The sequence below is a fragment of the Vipera berus genome (assembly GCF_964194415.1).
Source record: "Vipera berus genome assembly, chromosome: 3".
NCBI classification, from domain to species: domain Eukaryota; kingdom Metazoa; phylum Chordata; class Lepidosauria; order Squamata; family Viperidae; genus Vipera; species Vipera berus.
Genome location: NC_138204.1, coordinates 64156808 through 64175991, shown reverse-complemented (window position 1 = coordinate 64175991; position 19184 = coordinate 64156808). Strand labels below are relative to the sequence as shown.

Sequence of the window (19184 nt, the reverse complement as noted above, 5' to 3'; positions counted from 1 at the left end):
TCCCACTGTAGTGGTCCCTATTTTTCTACTTGCATTTTTACGTGCTTTCGAACTGCTAGGTTGGCAGAAGCTGGGACGAGTAACAGGCGCTCACTCTGCTACGCGGCACTCGGGATTCGACCCGCCAAACTGCCGACCTTCTGATCGACAAGCTCAGCGTCCTAACCCACTGAGCCACCGCGTCCCTATATAAGTAGACTATATGAATAGTTAATTTTATCTTTTGTGTATCAGCTCATGTCTGTTGAAAAACAGCTTTAAAAGGAAAAAGTTTTGGGGAACTGAAATGGGTGGGAAGAATGATCAAGCAGAATTGTTAAGGTATCAATTCAATATTTGACACAGAAGATGTTTGCTCAGTAAGTTGGGGTATTTCCTGACTTATAATAAACACAAGGAATAGGGCATATAAGTTCTTCGTGCCCACTTGGCTTCCCTAGTTAGCCATCTGATGCTTTTATGCAGGCCAAGATTTGTTAACTGAGAATACACTCTGGTTGAACAATCAGGTTCATAAACAGTGGTACTGTACAAGCCAGGAGCTTGAATTCAGATATAACAGTAGGGTTTTCAGTTTGGGGTTACCGTAGCTATTTGTCTAGCTAGCAGGAAGAACCAAGTGGGAGCAAACATACTGTCTGTAAAAGGCAAGACAAAATTTATATGAATTTATTCGGTGATTCTATGGTTACACACTAAAAGTTCTCTAAAGCAGGGGTGTCAAACTCAATTTGATTGAGGGCCGCATCAGCATTGCAGTTGCCCTCAGGGGGCCGAGTGGGTATGGCCAGGGTGGGCGTGGCCTACTGGGTGGGCATGGCTGGAGTGCATATGGCCTACTGGGTGGGCGTGGCCAGCTCTACATCATTCGCATCAAGGGTGCCTATGGGGGCCTGGGCAGGAGTGGGAGAGATCTGAGGGTCTCTGGCAGGAGGAGGGTCTCTGGGCCAGGGCCAAGGCAGTGGGGGCCGTTCCCTCACTGTTTCCAGGATGGCTTCGCGGGCCACATGAAACCACTTCGCGGGCCGGATCCAGCCCCCGGGCCTTGTGTTTGACATGTCTGCTCTAAAGAGTGTAAATGCATAAAATAAAGAACAAGAATTCTTGGATTATGATAGGAAAAGAAAAGGGAAAGGAGGAGATAGAAATATGAACCCGACTAACTGTGTAAAACAGTTGGTTTTAAAAGTGAACTAAATTTTCACTTTAACTCCAATAGCTTTATATGCATTCTTAGATAATATTTCTTCACTGTCAACATTATTGAACTTTTCAGGTGTTCTGATACAATTAATGTAGAGATTGTAAAAAGCACGGTAGATGAACAATCCACAAAATATGGGGTGATATTGATTTGATAATACTTTCTCTAATACAGATTTGTATCTAGGTGAGCAGCTATATATCCCAGCCACTTCACACACTAACTTGGGGATATCATTCTAAACTCTATCTTGACAAGCACCAGGCAACATAATAGATACCATTGTGGAAGACTATATTTATTTATTTATTTGATTTGTATACCGCCCTTCTCCCTAAGGACTCAGGGTGGTGAACAGTGACATAAATATCAAATGCACAAATACAGATATTGAAAACATTAATGTAGATGATTAATATATGTCATATATATGTCATCCACCTGATATAGCTAGTTCACTTGATCTTTGTGCGCCTATATTATTTCCTGTTATTAAGCAGGACAAACTTGTGGGAATCAACTGGATAATCCTTGAACAGGCAAATATTTTTAACTCTTTAAATGCCCCCCTTTTCTCTATATCAGGGGTGTCAAACTGCGGGCTGGTTGCATCATGCGGAGGCCAAGCCCAGCCCATCTCCGGCAATGCGAAAAAAGTCACGACACGTCGCGACACGTCATGTGACACCCGTGCTCGCTCTCTATAGTTCCTTGTTTGTCTTTTTCCTTGTTTGCCTTTCCTCCACAGATCTATCATTGTATAATAATGCATTGCATTAGACCTTTTTTTCATAATGCTTTCCCCTTGTTACTTTAAAACTCCAGATGCTTTGGAATTCATGGTTCCTTTTTACTAACTTTCTTTTGTAACACACGACACATGTGGTATTTTAGTTTTTAAAATGCCGTGCTATGCTAATCAGCCACTTCTTTTCATTCTCCTCCTCCTGCTGTTGCTTTTTTGTCTTTGATATATTGGTTCTAATATAAAGAGAACCTTTGTACCAAATTGAGTTGAAATTAACAGAGAAGAAGCAGAGTGGTTATAGAACTATAGTTATTTCTAAAAAGGATGTACAGGAGATTTTTGTAAAACCTGTACTCTTTGTTATAATGAGAAGCCTTCTGAATGGGGAACAGATTAGAAAAAAAACATCTGGTGGAAGAAAGGAAGAGAAAGGGCTAAAGTCACAAATGTACTGTAAACCACTGCTTAGTTTCCTATTTTATTTGCAGAAGTTGGAGCTGTAATGTGATAATGGATATGTTTTGTTGTGTGGTTCATCATACCCAGATTATCTAGAATCTAAAAAATCTCGAAAGACAGGGAAATAAATGACCTGTATTTTTGTTCTAGACCAGACATGTCAAACACAAGGCCCGGGGCCTGGATCCGGCCCGCGAAGTGGTTTTATGTGGCCCACGAAGCCATCCTGGAAACAGTGAGGGAATGGCCCCCACTGCCTTGGCCCTGGCCCAGAGACCCTCCTTCTGCCAGAGACCCTCAGATCTGTCCTACTCCTGCCCAGGCCCCCATAGGCACCCTTGATGCGAACAATGTAGAGCTGGCCATGCCCACCCAGTAGGCCATGCCCACCCTGGCCATACCCACCCGGCCCCTTGAGGGCAACTGCAATGCTGATGCGGCCCTCAGTGAAATTGAGTTTGACACCCCTGTTCTAGACCATAGACTAATAAACATCTGTGCTACAGGATCAGCTTGTTGAGCTTTGTGAAATGTTTGATTTTCATGAAAAAAAAATCGTTATTCTCTTCTATGGCTGAAAATAATAGAATGTTTGCAAAAGTTAGCCAAATCATATGCAATGCATATTAAATGTAAGTTTTATTAATTAAATACTTCAGAAGAAGAAGGAACATTTCATAGAGCTCAGAAGAAGCTCAGCTCTTTTGAGAAAACAGAGGATTTCCTATTGATAGCCTTAAATGTTTTGGGAATGAAACATTTCAGGTTTTCCATCTGTAGGCTGTCTGAGATGTCAACAGCCAATATGACCTACTGTTTTCCTTGTAAGTCTATAAATAAAAGGTAGCTTGTTTAACTGATCTTGCTACTGAAAGCAGAAGTGTGTATTAATAAGCTTTCTCTAATGGCACACTAACTCTATTTACAGCAGTGCTCCTGTGAAACCTTCTCCTTTACAGTCATAATTCATTTCCAGTGAATATGTACTCCACCTTATGGCCCCAAATGATGTATTTTTATTGGTTTCCTCCCCTTCCTGACAACTGACAGTTGTTCTAAGACACCATTGCAATTAAGTATCCTTAGGAACACATTCAACATTTAATAATGCATTGATATTTGTGTTTATCCATGTCTTTATGAATTGCTGTGTAAATACATGGCCCTGATAAAATGGCACAATTATTTTTGAAAAATTGAGAACAATGTAATTTGTCATTTTTGTTATGTTTTCAGCTCTTTATAGTAAGAAATTGTTTTGTTAAATATTTAATTAAAAAAGTCTCATATGTTAAAATGTTCAGCTATAAGAACTTTGGCATGCAGGGATAGCAAGCGGTATAGCAGCAGGTTAGGAAGTTTTCACAGGATAAAATTAACTTCTCAAGTCACAAAGGTTTGTATAGATGCCCCTGTTGTCACATTTGCCGACATATGACCATCACAGAATAATGATGTAAAATAGTCAAAAGAGTTTCTAAAAACAATTCTCAATCTATAAATCATTTATTATTCTTGCATGTATATTAAATGCATTGGGTTAAATATATTTGTGAAGTGTTGCAGTTCCTAAATTTGCTATCTTGTCTTAATTAGGTAAATGTGTGTTCAGTAAATGCGCTTAATTCAGCTAACAAAAAAATTATTCATTTGCAGCCAACTTGTACAAGTGCAAAAATTAATAATTGTATTGTTATCCCAATTATCAGACTTTAGCAAAACATGAGAGGTACTCAGATGAAAGTGAGAGACTGATACCAGATGACCTGGTGATAAAGCCAAAAGCTTTCTAAGATAATAACATTCATATTATTCATAATAATTCAGATTCCTACTTCTCTTTAGAAATGTTTTAATAATTCATTCTGAATGTTTTTATATTCTACAAAATACAACTAAAATTTTCCAAAGAAAATAATTTGGAAGTTACTTTTTTAAAAAAATCTAAGATTCAACCATAATAACATATTCTGTGCAGTTGGAGATGAAGGTTATTATTAGATCTGATCTGAAAATCAATGGGCATTTTGTCATTAAACTTTTTTAAAAATTACTCTTAAGTGACATGGGCTCATACCTTCAGACTGAAGACAGTGTGATGCTATGAACACTGCCCTCAATCTCAAGTGTTTATCCTCGGTGACATCATTTATACAGCCACATTTTATTAGCCATATAGTCATCATGTCATTGTTGTGTTTAGACTGTGATTAATGGTTTGCTTCGTAAGGCCATATGATTCAGGAAGCCTTGCCCTAAATTTGAGCTGTCTTCAGCAATGACTTTATAAGCCAATCTTATTTGACTATGTGATGACATCACCTCTTTTAAGGAAGAGAAAGACCAAATTAATGACACCAGTCTAACAGGTGTTCAGACTTCACATACTTAGGGCAAGATGTAAGATAAATAAAGAAAAAGATTGTGGAACATCCTATTAACTCCTGTTTTGAGTACACTGAAGATGTTTACAGGTAAACTGTTCTGCACAACTACAATTACTATTTTGTAATGCAACTATTTTCCCTATATTATACTTGTAAGCAATCAGACTGGCTTTGGGAAATCCCTATAACTAAATTTTAAAAACTGGAGATTTTTTGTCCATAAATTCAAAGAATTGCACTCTTTAAAAAAGATATTTTTATTTGCACTCCAGAGTTTGTTCATTTGGGAAATGTTATTTCTGTATGTGCTGGAGGCAGAAAATCCAGAACAAGCTGTACTGCTTTTTTTCTTAACGAATTGGGATATCTACATCAGGAGAGTGATCTGCAACATCTGTATTTTATAGGGTTTTTTCTGATCTTCTGGCATGTTGCTGCATTGTTTTCAGTGGAATTATGCCAGAATCAGCAACAAGTTCAGCAGCCAGGGAAAAACATGTTTGCACACTGCAAACTTAGTTACTCTAAAGAAATGGCAGCAAAATGGTTGTCATCAGATCTAAGAGCTGGAAACAACACAATGGATCATTTGGCTTAGAGATTGCCAATTGGCAGTCCGTGAATCATTTGTGGCTTGCAAAAGCACTTTTATCTTGCCACCTCACCAAATTTAGAATAAAGACTTGTAACTCTTTCGATCTGTTTTTTTTTCTTCCAAAAACATATAAATTGTTTTCAATGAGATATTTTATATGTGATTTTACATTGCTACAATCCCCAATAGTGTGTAAACAATATATGAGTAGTATATTTTTGTTTTGAAATGTACAAATTTCTGTGTTTGTAGGAAGATTGTTATTGTCAGCCAGTTTGCTAGAAAGACACCAAACTTTATTCATGTAAGTTTTTAGAATCAGATGAGTTAACCAGATGGAAGTTTTGGATGTCATCTTGGAGTTTTTTTCTATGGTCTTTGAGAATTTATGAAGAATATAATGTCAAAGGGTTGAAAAAGCCAAGTATTTTTCTCGTCTTCAAAAAAGGTGATCCAATTAACTATAGATGAACCAGTGGTTTACTGGTGCAAATAGGGTGTATATATATGACTGTGGTCCATAATCCTGTGTTTCAGTAGCAACTGTGCTTGCATCTTCAGTGGAAATTTTTTTGTCTAAATAACGTTCACTAAATGTTGAAGCTCAGTGCTCCTAACAAATATCAGCCATGAAAACCTACAGCAATTACCGTATATACTTGAGTATAAGCCGACTCGAGTATAAGCCGAGACCCCCAATTTCACCCCCAAAAACTGGAAAAAGTTGGTGACTTGAGTATAAGCCGATCCGCCGTTCTGCAAGCCTCCGCCGCCGGCTGCTTCGTTCCGCAGCGGAAAGAAGCAGGCAGGCAGGGGGCGGAGGAACGGAGACCCGGCGACGTTTGGGGAGGTTTGGGCGCCTCTCCAAATATCCCCAAACGTCGCCGGGTCTCCGTTCCTCTGTGCCCTGCCTGCCTGCTTCTTTCCACAGCAGAAAGAAGCAGGGAGGCAGGGGGCGGAGGAACGGAGACCCGGCGACGTTTGGGGAGGTTTGGGCGCCTCTCCAAATATCCCCAAACGTCGCCGGGTCTCCGTTCCTCCGCCCCCTGCCTCCCTGCTTCTTTCTGCTGTGGAAAGAAGCAGGCAGGCAGGGCACAGAGGAACGGAGACCCGGCGACGTTTGGGGATATTTGGAGAGGCGCCCAAACCTCCCCAAACGTCGCCGGGTCTCCGTTCCTCCGCCCCCTGCCTGCCTGCTTCTTTCCGCTGCGGAACGAAGCAGCCGGCGGCGGAGGCTTGCAGAACGGCGGATCGGCTTATACTCAAGTCACCAACTTTTTCCAGTTTTTGGGGGTGAAATTGGGGGTCTCGGCTTATACTCGAGTCGGCTTATACTCAAGTATATACGGTAATTGCTGTAGGTTTTCATGGCTGATATTTGTTAGGAGCACTGAGCTTCAACATTTAGTGAACAGCAGAAAGAAGCAGGGAGGCAGGGGGCGGAGGAACGGAGACCCGGCGACGTTTGGGGATATTTGGAGAGGCGCCCAAACCTCCCCAAACGTCGCCGGGTCTCCGTTCCTCCGCCCCCTGCCTCCCTACTTCTTTCTGCTGTGGAAAGAAGCAGGCAGGCAGGGCACAGAGGAACGGAGACCCGGCGACGTTTGGGGATATTTGGAGAGGCGCCCAAACCTCCCCAAACGTCGCCGGGTCTCCGTTCCTCCGCCCCCTGCCTCCCTGCTTCTTTCTGCTGTGGAAAGAAGCAGGCAGGCAGGGCACAGAGGAACGGAGACCCGGCGACGTTTGGGGATATTTGGAGAGGCGCCCAAACCTCCCCAAACGTCGCCGGGTCTCCGTTCCTCCGCCCCCTGCCTGCCTGCTTCTTTCTGCTGTGGAAAGAAGCAGGCAGGCAGGGCACAGAGGAACGGAGACCCGGCGACGTTTGGGGATATTTGGAGAGGCGCCCAAACCTCCCCAAACGTCGCCGGGTCTCCGTTCCTCCGCCCCCTGCCTCCCTGCTTCTTTCCGCTGTGGAAAGAAGCAGGCAGGCAGGGCACAGAGGAACGGAGACCCGGCGACGTTTGGGGATATTTGGAGAGGCGCCCAAACCTCCCCAAACGTCGCCGGGTCTCCGTTCCTCCGCCCCCTGCCTGCCTGCTTCTTTCCGCTGTGGAAAGAAGCAGGCAGGCAGGGCGCAGAGGAACGGAGACCCGGCTTCGTTTGGGGACTTTTGGGGAGGTGCGCGCGCACCTCCCCAAACCTCCCCAAACTTCGGCAGGTCTCCGGACGGCGGTGGCTTGGGAGAGGTGAGCGCGATCCCGGAAGCTCCAAAGCCTCGGCCGCGCACAAGTCCTCAGTAAGTTTTTTTGTTGACTGGAGTATAAGCCGAAGTGGAATTTTTCAGCCCCAAAAGTGGGCTGAAAAATTCGGCTTATACTCAAGTATATACGGTAATATCAAATCTTCCCAGGTTTGGCCATCAGAGCAAGTTGAGCCTAGAGCAGAATGACACTGAAATATCAACTATAAAGTCTGACAGTAAAAGTGATTCATCATCATTATGATTTGGGTCTGCTTTACTGCATCAGGGCCTGGACAGCTCATCATTGTAAAATCCATTATGAATTTTTCAATGTACCAGAGGATGCCTAAGGATAATGCAAGACCATCTGTCAGAAGATTGAAGCTCAACTGAAAATGGAAAATGACAATGACAATGACCCTATCCATTTAATCTCTGAGGCATTGGCTGACCCCCCCAAAAAAAAGAGGAAATGGAGGATTCTGGGATAGCTAAATCAAATATCAAGATGTTGTGGATTGATTTGAAATGGGCTGTGCATGCAAGAAACTCCTTAAACACTGCATAGTTGAAAAGATTCTGGATGGAGGAATTGGAAAAATACCTCCCAGTCGATGTCAGACTGTTAGAGTTATAAGAAATGCCTATTTGAGGTAGTTTCTGCAAAAAGGGGCAATACCAGGTATAGACTCAAGGTGTATCACTTTTTCTAGAGAAAAAAATGGCAAATCTTAATTTTTTGATGAATAAATAATTGCAGAATCAGTTTTTCATACTTTTTTGTTCAGTCAGGTACCTTTTATCTTCATATACCTTTGAATGAAGATAAAATATTGGTATGTCTACATCTGTTAAAAAAATTCACATGGAGTGTACCTACTTTTTCACATGATAATAAACTGTCTTGGGATTTTCCTTTCCTTTGGATGTTTAAATAGAGGCTAGATTAAATAAATAATTACTACTAATTAACCTATAGTTGTGGATTCCTGCACTGAGCACAGTGAGGGAGTAGATAGAATAGAATAGAATCAAGCTGGAAGGGACCTTGGAGGTCTTCTAGTCCAGCCCTCTGCTCAAGTAGGAGAACCTATACCAGGGGTAGGCAACCTTGGCTCTTTTATGACTCGTGGACTTCAACTCCCAGAATTACTGAGCCAGCCATGCTCAGTTTAATGCAATTTATCTCAGTGAAATATTAGTCCACTTTCATGGATATACCGTATTTTTCGGACCATAAGACGCACTTTTTCCCCCAAAAGTAGGGAAAACGAGGGTGTGTCTTATGGTCCGAAGCTGATCCGTATGGCCAGCCCCAATCTCCGCAAGTGGAAAGCAAGGGAGATTGCCAGGAGCACGAATCGGCATGTGCTGAGAAACGCCAATCTCGCGCTCCTGCAATCTCCCTCGCTCGGTTTCAGCTTCCCTTGCTACAAGAGAAAGCAGGCTGAAACAGAGTGAGGGAGATTGCCAGGAATGCAAATCGGCTGATCTGGCGCTGCTGCAATCTACCTCGTTTCAGCCTGCTTTCTGTTGTAGCAAGGGAAGCTGAAACCGAGCGAGGGAGATTGCAGGAGCGCGAGATCAGCCGATTCGCGTTCCTGGCAATCTCCCTTGCTCCGTTTTAGCTTGCTTTCTGCAAGAGAAAGCCGGGCCGCAGGGCCGCCTCCGCAGGTAATGCTCTAACGTGGAGAGGGAAGGACAAAGAGGGAGGGAAGGAAGAAGAAGGAATGAAAGAAGGAAGGGACAATGGGAGAGGGAGAGAGAGAGAGAAATAGAGAGAGAGAGGGAGAGAGAGAAGGAGAAAGGGAGGGAGAGAGAAGGAGAAAGGGAGAGAAATAGAGGGAGAGAGAGAAAGGGAGAGGGAAAGAGGGAGAGAGAAAGAAAGGGAGAGAGAGACAAGGAGAAAGGAAGAGGGAGGGAAATGGAGAGAGAGAAAGGGAGAAATAGAGGGAAAGAAAAATAGGGAGAGAAGGAGAGAGAAGGATAAAGAAAGGGAGGGAAATAGAGAGAAAGGGAGAAATAGAGGGAAAGAGAAAAATAGGGAGAGAGAGGAGAAAGGAAGAAAGAGAGAGGGAGAGAAAGAGAAGGGGAGAGAAATTAAATTAGTAACATGATTGTTAAGTGAATCTGGTTTCCCCACTAACTTTGCTTGTCAGAAGGTTGCAAAAGGCAATCACATGACCCTGGAACAATGTGACCATCATAAATATGAATCGAAATTACAAAGACAACCACAAAAACCCTGCAAAAATCATTTAAAAACGATAAAAGGATTAAACTATTAAAAACAATTTGTGGAAGAACATTGTTACATTTTCCTCGAAATGTAACTATTTAATTGTCTCTTTACCATCTCTAAATCCCCAGGCTAGATGACAGAGCCATGTCTTCAGGCATTTCTAGAATGCCAATGATGTTCCTTTAAAGAAAAAAGTAATTATATTAAAAATTACAACTACAATGATACAAAAATAATGCAAACTAAAAAATTTAAGAGAGTAGAAAAGAAAAACAAAGTAGGAAAGAAGAAAAAAATGAGAATCTAGTAAAGAAAAATATATAAAAAATGACTTCCTCTTTATCTCAACAAGTATCAACAATTAAGTAACTTATCACCTTCTCTTAGGTAAAGGTAAAGGTTCCACCACACATGTGTGCTAGTCGTTTCCGACTCTAGGGGCCGGTGCTCATCTCCGTTTCAAAGCCAAAGAGCCAGCATTTGTCTGAGGACGTTTCCGTGGTCATGTGGTCGGCATGACTAGACGCCAAAGGCGCACGGAGCGCTGTTACCTTCCCACCGTAGTGGTCCCTATTTTTCTACTTGCATTTTTATGTGCTTTTGAACTGCTAGGTTGGCAGAAGCTGGGACGAGTAACAGGCGCTCACTCTGTTACGCGGCACTCGGGATTCGACCCGCCAAACTGCCGACCTTCTGATCGACAAGCTCAGCGTCCTAACCCACGTTCTCTTCTGCTCATATCCCATCTCTTATTTATAAACAGATTCTTAAAAGCCTCATCAGTCAATCAGAATAGAGCTGGAAGGGACCTTGGAGGTCTTCTAGTCCAACCCCCTGCTTAAGCAGGAAACCCTGTACAATTTCAGACAAGTGACTGTCCGGTCTTTTCTTATTACTTTTTCTTTGTCCCCTCTCATAGAATTCTTCAAAGCTTTAACAAGTCTCTTTTGTAAATCTGATATAGGAAAATTATCCAGGTCACTCTCATGGTTGTTATTTGTATAGTCCTTTTAATTATTAAGGCATTGGCTGGTTTCTTTTGTATACCCAATGTATCATCTTTTTCTATATCATTCTTGTAACCAGTAATTTTTAGATCCACTTTCAGATCAGCCTCAATCTTGTCAGGTTAAACTTGTTAGTCTTCCATAACATCTTTGAAACACATTCTCTATTCACATAGCTTAATAGAGGCAGATATTCTTAAAATTAACTTCTGGTTCCATTGTTCAGAAACGTCCTTCAGTATGTTCAAGGGTTAAAATATTTTGCTCCCTTTATTAGTAAATCAAACTTAAATGTTCTTTTCCTTTAATTGTGATTTTTATTTCCTTCTAGTGTCCAACCTTCAAAGTATCATCCTACCATTTTTTATGCAAAACAAGATTAATTTCCCACTAATTAATATATAATTCCAAATTCTTTCAAATTTATCTGGACCCTTAGTTCATCCAAAATCAAAGTTTTAACCATCCCTTTGCTGTTTATTCCAGAAAAAAGCAAGTATTTAAACTTGTAGCTAAAACCTCTTTTGCTAAGGATTGAACAAAACTCATCCACTGATGTAAAGCTTGTATATCCAAAGGTTCCTAATAGTTGAATACCAGTTAACAAGCAGCTTCCAAAAGCAAAGTAAGAAAAGGAAGTAAGCTAACCCAGTATGTCTTTAAAGGCGCAATATTGGATTGAATAAGTAACTATTCCCTCATCTTTCAGAGCTCTAAATCTGCTGGTGACTATTGTCTTGCAGTCTCCTTGTAAGGATGGAGCATTTGTGGGCAACATAATTTCACAGGGACAAGTGTCCTGACCTTTTAAGGCCCATCTAAGAGATTTCATATCAGAATAACAAAGTTGTAAGGGACTTTGGAAGTCTTTTAGTCCAATTCCCACTCAAGCAGGAAACTCTACACCATTTCAGACAAATGGCTGTCCAATCTCTTCTTAAAAACCTCCAGTGTTGGAGTAACACAATTTCTGGAAGCAAGATATTCCACTGATTAATGGTTCTAACTGTCAGGAAGTTTCTTCTTAGTTCTAAATTAGTTCTGTCCTTGACTAGTTTCCATCATTGCTTCTTTTCCTACCTTCAGGAGAATATGTTGACTCCCTCTTCTTTGTGCCAGCCCCTTAGATGTTTGAATACTGCCATCATGTCATCCCTAGTTCTTCTTTTCTTTAAACTAGACATAGTTTAATTTCTACAACTGTTCTTCGTATGTTTTAACCTCCAGTCCCCTAATCACCTTTGTTTCTCTTCTCTTCACTCTTTCTAGATTCCCAACATCTTTTTTTATATCATGGCGGCAAAAACTGGATGCAGTATTCCAAGTGTGGTCATAACAAGGCATTATAAACACTTCACTTATCTTGATTCTAAACATCTGTAAATGCAGCCTATGTAAATGTTGGCTTTTTTGGTAGCTGCATCACATTACTGGTTAATATTTAAGTGATTGTCCACTAAGACTTCAAGATGCCTCTTTCTACTCAGCATTTTTCCAAGTGGGTAGTTGCAATTATCAAACTTTCTTACAAATTAGCAAAGGAACTGTTCCTCTCTTGTGACTAATTACATGCAATAGGCAAGAACGATATACCCATCAAGAAATTCTGTAAATATTAGAAGCTTCCAAATGTGCTCTGTCCAGGGATATACCCCATGCATGTGAAGACCACTCCAAGAACTTTAGTTATCAGTAAGTATCTAGTAGTTTTTCCCCCTAATGCTCCTTTATTTAATGCCATGTTTTGGAGGCTTAACACTGTACATATGTGAAAATTGTATTACCAACCCATGTCCCATTCATAGTAAAATATTCAAACAGCAAAGCCAAATGTGTTTCATCCATAAATTTTAGCAGATGTTCTGAATTCTGGTTGATTTGTTGCATGCCCACTTTGGATGGTCTTTTAAATATTGTACTCATTATAATACATTATGGTTTATTTAATAAAGGTTTACAGAGTTTTTTTATGGCTTTATTGCAGTTTGAAGGATGTAACAAAGCATTTTCTCGGCTTGAAAACCTTAAGATCCACCTACGAAGTCATACGGGTGAGAAGCCTTATCTTTGTCAGCATCCTGGCTGCCAGAAAGCTTTCAGCAACTCTAGTGACCGGGCTAAGCATCAACGAACACACCTGGATACTGTAAGCATGATGTTATTTCATAAAATGCTCAGTGAAATACAGCTGTCATAGCAGGTCCTTCTCTGCAACCTGTTCTGTCCCAGCCCATGTGAGTCCTTGCTATGCTCACAAGAAGAAACTCCTCTTCCAATCAAGCAGGCGGGAACAGCAGGAAAAATCCAAACCTCTTTTATTATTCACAGACCTGAGTCAGTGTCCAAGGCAAACACACAGTTCACAGCAACTCGATCCTTAACACAAACAGTTGCCTTCGGCAACCAGCACCTCCCACACCTTCCCTTTTATTATGCAGCCAAGGCGTGGCTTTCCTAATGCCTGCTCCTTTGCCTTTGGAGCCGCCCCATTTCATTCCTTTGTCCTGCTCTCTTTTCTTCTCAGCGCTGTCGTGCATCCTGGATATTTCCCAGCTGCATTTCGTCACTGTCCCACTCAGACTCCCAGCACAGCTGTGTCTCAGCCTCAGCGCAAGTAGAGGGGCCAGGCTCCTTGTCAGACTGTAAGTCTTGGAGCTCCTCAGAGTCATCCTCTGACTAATGTCACTCCAGGCCCCTCCTCCTCCTCCTCCTCTGAGTCCTCAGACTCAGCTGACAGATTCACAGGCTGGCGAGGAATCACAACACAACCATCACAAGTTTCTTTTGATAAAATACAACAATTTAGTCAGTGCCATGATGGAAGAATGATGAAAATAGGGCCCATGATATTCCTGAATGACAGAAAATAGAAAAATAGAAAATTAGAAAATAGAGCAAGTATTCGTAACAATTCAGAGATAGCAATAGCACTTAGACTTATATACTGCTTCATAGTGCACTCTCTAAGCAGTTTACAGAATCAGCATATTGCCTCCAATAATCTGGGCCCTCATTTTAACGATCTCGGAAGGATGGAAGGCTGAGTCAACCTTGAGCTGGTCGAACTCCTGGTTGTGGCAACGTTAGCCTGCAACACTACACTCTAACCACTGTGCCACCACGGCTCATGGTGTTACATGTTATTGGGTTTATTTATGTATATTGTTCTTCATTAACACATGATTTTAAGTGGTTTAACATAAAGTTAGATTTTAAAATTTTAGCCATCTCAAAATGTAACATACTAAAAACACATGACCATGCATCAGATAAAAGAGTCAGCCAAAATATATAAAATATCAGAGTGAAGAAATCTTACCTAATATTTTAGATAGTAGTGCTAGTACCTAACAAAGCATTAGAACCAGTAAATAGATATCTATAGTTGATTTCCTGTTCTTTCCACTATAAATTCCAGCATTGTTGATAACAATGGTAAGGAATCCTGGAATTTTTACCCCAAATATCAGGAGAGCATTTGGTTAAGGAAGGTTATAATACATCAGCCACAGAGAATCACCAAGTTTGCTTTTCTACTATTTTGCCATGCAATTAATTTGTCTTCATCTGAATTAATATTTTACATACCTTTAAAAACCTTTCTCTGTAGACATAAAATCTTGGCTATGTGATTTTTTTTATTGAAATTCTTCCACGAATCATTTGAAATGTCAGGCCATGTCTCAAACTAAAATGCATTTTGTTACCTAAGATTATAAATGAAAGCCTGCATGCCTGATCCCTCATCTGCTGCCTTTTATAGGTTTTGGATATCAGCTCAGAATTGGCAGTCAAACTCATCTGTAAGCCATCAGATGAAGAAAATTGGCCTGTAAATATATTTACTTCTTTTCTATGCTCCACCCCACCATTTGCTCATATAACCTATATTTCTCTAAAGGTGTCGAATGAATGAATGCAGTTTTCCTTATCTCTCCCTGACTTTGTTTCTGGCTTATTAATGAATAGTGTGCAGAAATGATTTTGTATTTTTAGGATATTTCCCAGGTTCATCTACAAACACTTTTCAAAATTAAAATAGACATTCTCAACCAATAGTCCTTTTTGTTTATGTTCTTTTCATGTTTTACAGCATTACAAGTCAGTCTCTCTCTCTTTCTCCCTCTCCCTCTCTCTCTCTCTCCCCACCCCCACATTAGCACATGTATCCGCTTACTTTTTGGAATATTAGAATGCATTACTCTATCCTTTTTTCTTACACCTCATTATAATGAAACTTTATTCATATAAATAATCCACAGCACTTGCAAGAAACAGAGATGAACAGGAGATGTAAAAAGGTTGTACACGGAGGCAGTTGCAACCGAATGTTCTATTAACTTTTTAAGAGACTTGGATAATGGCAATGTTACTGTACTGCCCAGGTCATGTTAGCCTCTACTATTGGCAGTCACCCATGAAAGCTAAGCAGACTCTTTAGTCATCTTAGCTACTGCTCCACAGCTCATAAGTCCTCCCTTTGTCTTTTTTGAAAGAGGTGAATATGTGGTTTAATGTTTGGCTGGGTGTTTATGTGGCAGAAACCTGGAGGTTAATTGATATTTACTTTTAAACTAGCTACACATTTCAGACAGTGCAGCATTAAGGAATGTGTAATGTACATTATGCCTTCCAAAAACAAACAAGCCACTCGGTCACATTTTCCAACCCAAGCACGCTTACAATAACAATGTTTTATTTATTTGAAAATCAGCTTTAGGGATTTGAATTTGTAATTACTTCTAAAATGTGGCTCTTTTGAAACTTAATATGTCATATAGGATGCATCTTTTTGAAGTTTAATGGCTTGACATTAATACAAGTGGAAGGGAGGGGGAGGGAAGGCAGATGTATCCCTCAAAGCAGTTTGTAGACTTTGTGATGTACGCAGAACCAAGTCCCTCTCTTTCTTTGTATCTTTTTGGATGGTCTTAATGTCAAAGAACCTCTTTAACTTTTCTACTCTGTTTTTCTCCCTTCTTCCTTTTTCTTCCTTTGTTTGTACCGCTTATTCCATAATCTTCCTTCCTATCTGAAATACTTCTAATCAGCAAAAAGGTACGGTAATAATTTTAACTAACCTTTTAATTAATAACTTACTTACTCTTGCTGAACCTATTTTTACATATATATTTTTGCAGTATTTATATTCTGCACAAGATAACATTCATTTGTATCCTGTTAAATCTTCCCAGGGATTTTAGCTTCTTATCACACTAGCAGTTTTTGTTTTTGATTACTGAATATATAGTAAATGACAATGCATCTTGCATGCTGGTGTTAGTGCTTCATATGCACATAAGACAAAACTGGCAGTTCATGAGAGTTTAAACTCCAATCCGTTTTATAAGCCAGCTGTGTAACCGAATACTGTGTGACAGTGAGATTGAAAAGGCTTGGACTAGTATGGATGGACATTTTCTGATCTAGTTTTCCCATCCTTAAATTGCAGGGTAGAACTCTACCTGGTTAATTCCACTAAGGAATTACTAAATGGTTTCCATCATCCTTCCTCAAATTTCAGTTCTCTCTGTGTTCCAGGCACTTTCAGCAAATTGACTTTCATATACAGGTTTTTGGGTACATATCAGGTTAGCCTTTGGAGTCTCGAGCTGGTGAATGATCTTATTATTCCTTTGAAAATTTCCTGCTAGCACAAGAAGCAGGACTGCTTACTCCTTTGGAGGTGTCTACAAAGAAAAGGGATTTATACGGACTGCCTATTTCTTATTGAATGCATGTGGAGTTGATTTCAGATTCCAAAGGCAGGTCAATCTGTCATTTATCTTCTCTGAAAGGAGAATCTGTAAATAATTACAAAGACCTGCTAGAATGTACTGGTTTGATTGAATAGCAGATTATTAGGTTAGATTTAGGTCTCAGGCTATCCTGAAACTGGATTACACTTACAATTAAAAAAAAAAGCAGCAAGCTGACTGATTTTTGAATACTGGCAATGTTATTAACCTTGTAATCCAAAGTCATTTAATTTTGTCAAAACTTTTCTGTGTGCCAGTGAAAAGGTATTAAAAGATATTAAAACTATAGCAAAAATGCTTTGAGACTGTATAATCATCCCAATATTGGATATGATAGCTCAGCCTTCCATATTGTAAGATAACAGACACTAGAGAGCAATGGTGGGGCCAGCATGTAAACAGAGTAAAGAATAAATACTACAGATCAAGGCCACCTCTAATTTGTTTTATAGTTCCTTGGCTATGTTAACTAGGGCTAGGTTCCTGACAACTGTAAAGCATCCTTGTAATTATCCTTGTAATTAGATAATAAAAGATAAAATATTCATATAAGGTAGAAAGCAAGTTTCCTTTAACACTCTGATTTGAGACATACATTTTAGATTGAATTTCTTAAATAATGATTTATGCCAGTATGAATACCTTCAAAGCTGCCCAGGTGATTTTCACTAGGATTGAACACATTGGCTGATGAGCTGTCTGTCCTTCGGGAAGGGGCGGTATATAAATCTAAATAAAGATTTATCATGTTGAAATGCTATTTGCATGAACTGGTGTTTCTATCTGCGGGTTGCCCAAAGGAACTCAAGATCCATGACTGTGAAGACTTGATAAAATATCTGCTGAATTGTATGTATAGTTTCTGAGTATTGGAGGCAGCAGAGGTACTTCTTAAAAGTGATTAATAATATATATGAAAAGGATAAAAGAATGAAAAGAATAAAAGAATAAAAAGTGACTGCTACGGCAGACCTGGATGTAAATTTGCCTTTTACGTATATTCACCTGTAACTTGTGCTTTCAAGCTGAACACACAGTTAAATGCTTTACAGCATGTTTGAACATCACCAATGAATATTACTGTTTCATTTTGTTAACATAATAATTCATACCTTAAGGAGGATATTTTCAAAGCAGATGTAATTTCCATGTTACCTTTTTTTCTCTTTTTCCTTTCCATGCACTTACAGAAGCCGTATGCTTGCCAGATTTCTGGATGCTCTAAACGCTACACTGACCCAAGCTCCCTTAGGAAACATGTGAAGGCTCATTCTGCCAAAGAACAACAGGTGCGCAAGAAGGTAAGACCAACATTCCATGGTGAGCCGTGGTGGTGCAGTGGTTAGAATGCAGTACTGCAGGCTACTTCTGCTGACTGCCAGTTGCCTGCAGTTCGACAATTCGATTCTCACCAGCTCAAGATTGACTCAGCCTTCCATCCTTCCAAGGTTGGTAAAATGAGGAGCCAGATTGTTGGGGGCAATATGCTGACTCTGTCAACTGCTTAGAGAGGGCTGCAAAGCACTGTGAAGCGGTACATAAGTCTAAGTGCTATTGCTATTATTTATTCCAAAGACCAGGAGTTCTGAGAAATATATGTCTACATATTTAACTGAGAGGATATTGTTTTTTTTATCTTTCAGTGATTTCACTACAGGAATAGGATCTCAATTCATTTTCTTAAACCTATAGTGTTTGTTTGTGTTAAGACAAATGTCTCACTCTTTTGCTTGCAGCTATGTAATCTGATGACACTGTTCTTCTAATTGTACTTAGGTCAGCTGATGAATTGGTCTCTGATCAGATTCTGAATCCTATCTACAGATAGTCCTTGATTGATGACCGATCGTTTAACAACTGTTCAAAGTTATAATGAGCTCAGAAGGGGTGCTTTAGTGCAGAGGCCCCCAACCATTTAGGCACCAGGGACCGGTTCTGTGGAAAAAAGATTTTTCCGCAGACCAGAGGGGGCGTGGTTTCGTGTGCTGCATGCATCCAGCAGGTGGGGCTTTGCTTGTTTGTGCGGACCGGTTGCTGGCATGCCGCAGCCCAGTACCAGTCCACGGACTGGGGGTTGGGGACCCCTGCTTTAGAGGTTATAAAGCACTTTCACGCCACACAATTTTATCTTGGGTGACAAGTTGGCAAGCACCCCACAGTCATGGAAATCTACTATGAAAATTGTTAGTGAATAGGCACAGAAGTTGGTTTCTCTCTTTGGTGGGGGGAATTTCCTCCTTTTTCTTTTATTAGATTTTGTATTTCTATCAAGCAGATGACTTTAAAACTGCCCTTCTATCAAATGTGCACTCTTATCTGAACACAGTAAGATAAAGCATAAAGCAGAAGTAATTGAACCAGTATCATAGCTGTCTTGTTTTCAAAAAATCTTTAATAGTTTAATTTATTAAATTAGTAGTTCATTTAGTATGCTTAGCTATTTTTTTTACAACAGCTTTCTCACATTCTGTCTTTCTACATCATAAGCTGACTAGAAGTAATCAAACAAACTCCAATCTGCTTGAGTTCCATTTATATGTG

General features: G+C 40.3%; 1 protein-coding gene across 1 annotated transcript in view; it reads left to right on the top strand.

Annotated features, from left to right (window-relative positions):
• Positions 1-19184, top strand: part of GLIS1 (GLIS family zinc finger 1) — a gene marked incomplete at its 5' end in the record, with an annotated part of 251501 nt that overhangs the window by 186480 nt on the left and 45837 nt on the right. Inside the window, 2 exons of the mRNA XM_081323197.1 lie at positions 12869-13030; positions 17834-17944. Coding sequence (XP_081179323.1) covers positions 12869-13030; positions 17834-17944 — 273 coding nt within the window. The remainder of the gene's footprint in view (positions 1-12868; positions 13031-17833; positions 17945-19184) is intronic.